The sequence below is a fragment of the Bidens hawaiensis genome, unplaced genomic scaffold, assembly GCF_021521415.1.
Source record: "Bidens hawaiensis isolate Kalapana, Puna unplaced genomic scaffold, B.hawaiensis_p1.1 tig00032526_1, whole genome shotgun sequence".
In the NCBI taxonomy this organism is placed as follows: Eukaryota; Viridiplantae; Streptophyta; class Magnoliopsida; order Asterales; family Asteraceae; genus Bidens; species Bidens hawaiensis.
In genome coordinates, this window is record NW_027495561.1 from 204,688 (window position 1) to 206,634 (window position 1,947).

The window sequence follows — 1,947 nt, forward strand, 5'->3', positions numbered from 1 at the left end:
CAAAAAACCTTGTAAATTTCAATATCCAGAAAATATGTCTCTGTTTTACCCTGAATTTCAGGCAGTTAGTGTTGTTTGTGAAACATAAATCTTTTCAAGTCACAAATGGTAATGATGATAAATTAGACACTAGTTGAACTTCACATTGAAGATAATAATGTGTATAAACAAATGATTGATGAATTGAAATAAACCAACCAAATTGGATTATTATTATTATTATTATTATTATTATTATTATTATTATTATTATTATTATTATTATTATTATGCACCATCAAGCATTAATTCCCTCCATCTCAGATGTTTTTGAGCCCTTAATCTCATTCCTGAAAAAGATTTATTGCTTTTAGATGCAATGTGCAGCTGGTTCACATAGTCTCTGAATATTCACTTCTTTTTATTCTATTCCCTCATTTACCTTATAAATTAACACCTCCACAACACACCTGTTTCTTCATATTCATATTGCCACTCATACAAACATATTTCACATGTCTAAGATGAGTTATCCAAGTGCCTCAATGAGCTCTGGCAGCAGAACCGCTAGGCGAACCGTCGAATTCGGGAGGACATATGTTGTCAGGCCTAAAGCTAAGCACCAAGCCACCATAGTCTGGTTGCATGGCCTAGGCGATAACGGTTCAAGGTAACGAATAATATTGTAATTTATTACGTTGTTTATTTATTTATTTTATTGTAACCTTTTTTTATTGCAGCTGGTCACAAGTTCTGGACAACCTTCCTCTTCCAAATGTAAGCATATTTCTTTTGGTTATTCATGTTTTCATTAAAATCATATAATGACATTTAATGACACGTTAACATGTTACATGTTGCAGGTTAAATGGATATGTCCTACTGCTCCTACACGCCCCGTGACCGCGCTAGGAGGATTCCCTTGTACTGCATGTAATAATATATTAAACATTAAAAACATAAGAATATAAGATATTATTTATTTATTTAATTCATGTAAAGTTACAATAATTTAGTAACACTTTTTTACAGGGTTTGATGAAGGTGAGCTTTCAGAAGACGGTCCAAATGATGTTGAAGGTTTAGATGCTTCGGTAGCTCACATCGCAAACCTGTTATCAACCGAGCCCTCTGATGGTATTTGATGTTTTCTATATTTACTTACTAAATTATTTATTTATTTATTTGTTATAAAACGTGCAAATTTGTTTATATAAACAGTACAACTTGGTATTGGAGGATTCAGTATGGGTGCTGCATGTGCACTATACTCTGCAGCTTGTTTTGCTCAAGGAAAATATGGAAATGGAAACCCGTACCCGATTAACCTGAAAGCTGTAGTCGGATTAAGTGGATGGCTCCCGGGTGCACGGTAAATTTCTCTAATAAAAAGTTTTATTTCTCAATTTGTTCTAATAAGAGTAATAGTTTGATGTGGTTGAATTCACATGCAGGAATTTAAGGAACAGAATAGTATCAAATGATGCCGCAAGACGCGCTGCTTCATTGCCCATTTTGCTATGTCATGGACAGTGTAAGTATTTCAAATATGATGTAGAATTGTAGATTTCTATATTACCAGTAAAATAGTAACTGATTAGAGGTGAAAAAAAATAAATAAATAACAGTTGGGCCAAAATGGATTTGGGTCAAAACAGGTTGAGTTGACCCGGAATTTTTTTGTTCAATTTTTTTATATTGTGAATAGTTGGTGTCAAGTATCAACCTGCAAAGGCTAATATTTTTATAATAGTTCTTACATTATTTACTTGGATTTTTATTTTTACATGATTAAATCCTAGACTTTTTGTGCTAAATAAAGGTCCTTTTGTAAACTTTAATGACTTGATTAAAATATAAGGGCCTTTTTGTATAGTTGTTAAAAGTTAAAAGATTCACTTGTCCAACAAGCTTCTTTTTTAATAAAAAACAAGTCCTAGGGACTTTATTGTTAAGTTCTAAAAGTTA

General features: G+C 32.1%; 1 protein-coding gene across 1 annotated transcript; it reads left to right on the plus strand.

Moving 5' to 3' along the window:
• The first annotated feature begins 438 nt into the window (after window positions 1-438).
• LOC143583788 (uncharacterized) lies at window positions 439-1,742 on the plus strand. Its single transcript, XM_077066002.1, has 6 exons — window positions 439-649; window positions 720-756; window positions 843-912; window positions 1,012-1,116; window positions 1,201-1,351; window positions 1,434-1,742. The coding sequence occupies exons 1-6, from the start codon at window positions 495-497 to the stop codon at window positions 1,543-1,545; spliced, it is 630 nt and encodes a 209-aa protein (XP_076922117.1). The 5' UTR covers window positions 439-494; the 3' UTR covers window positions 1,546-1,742.
• Window positions 1,743-1,947: the final 205 nt, after the last annotated feature.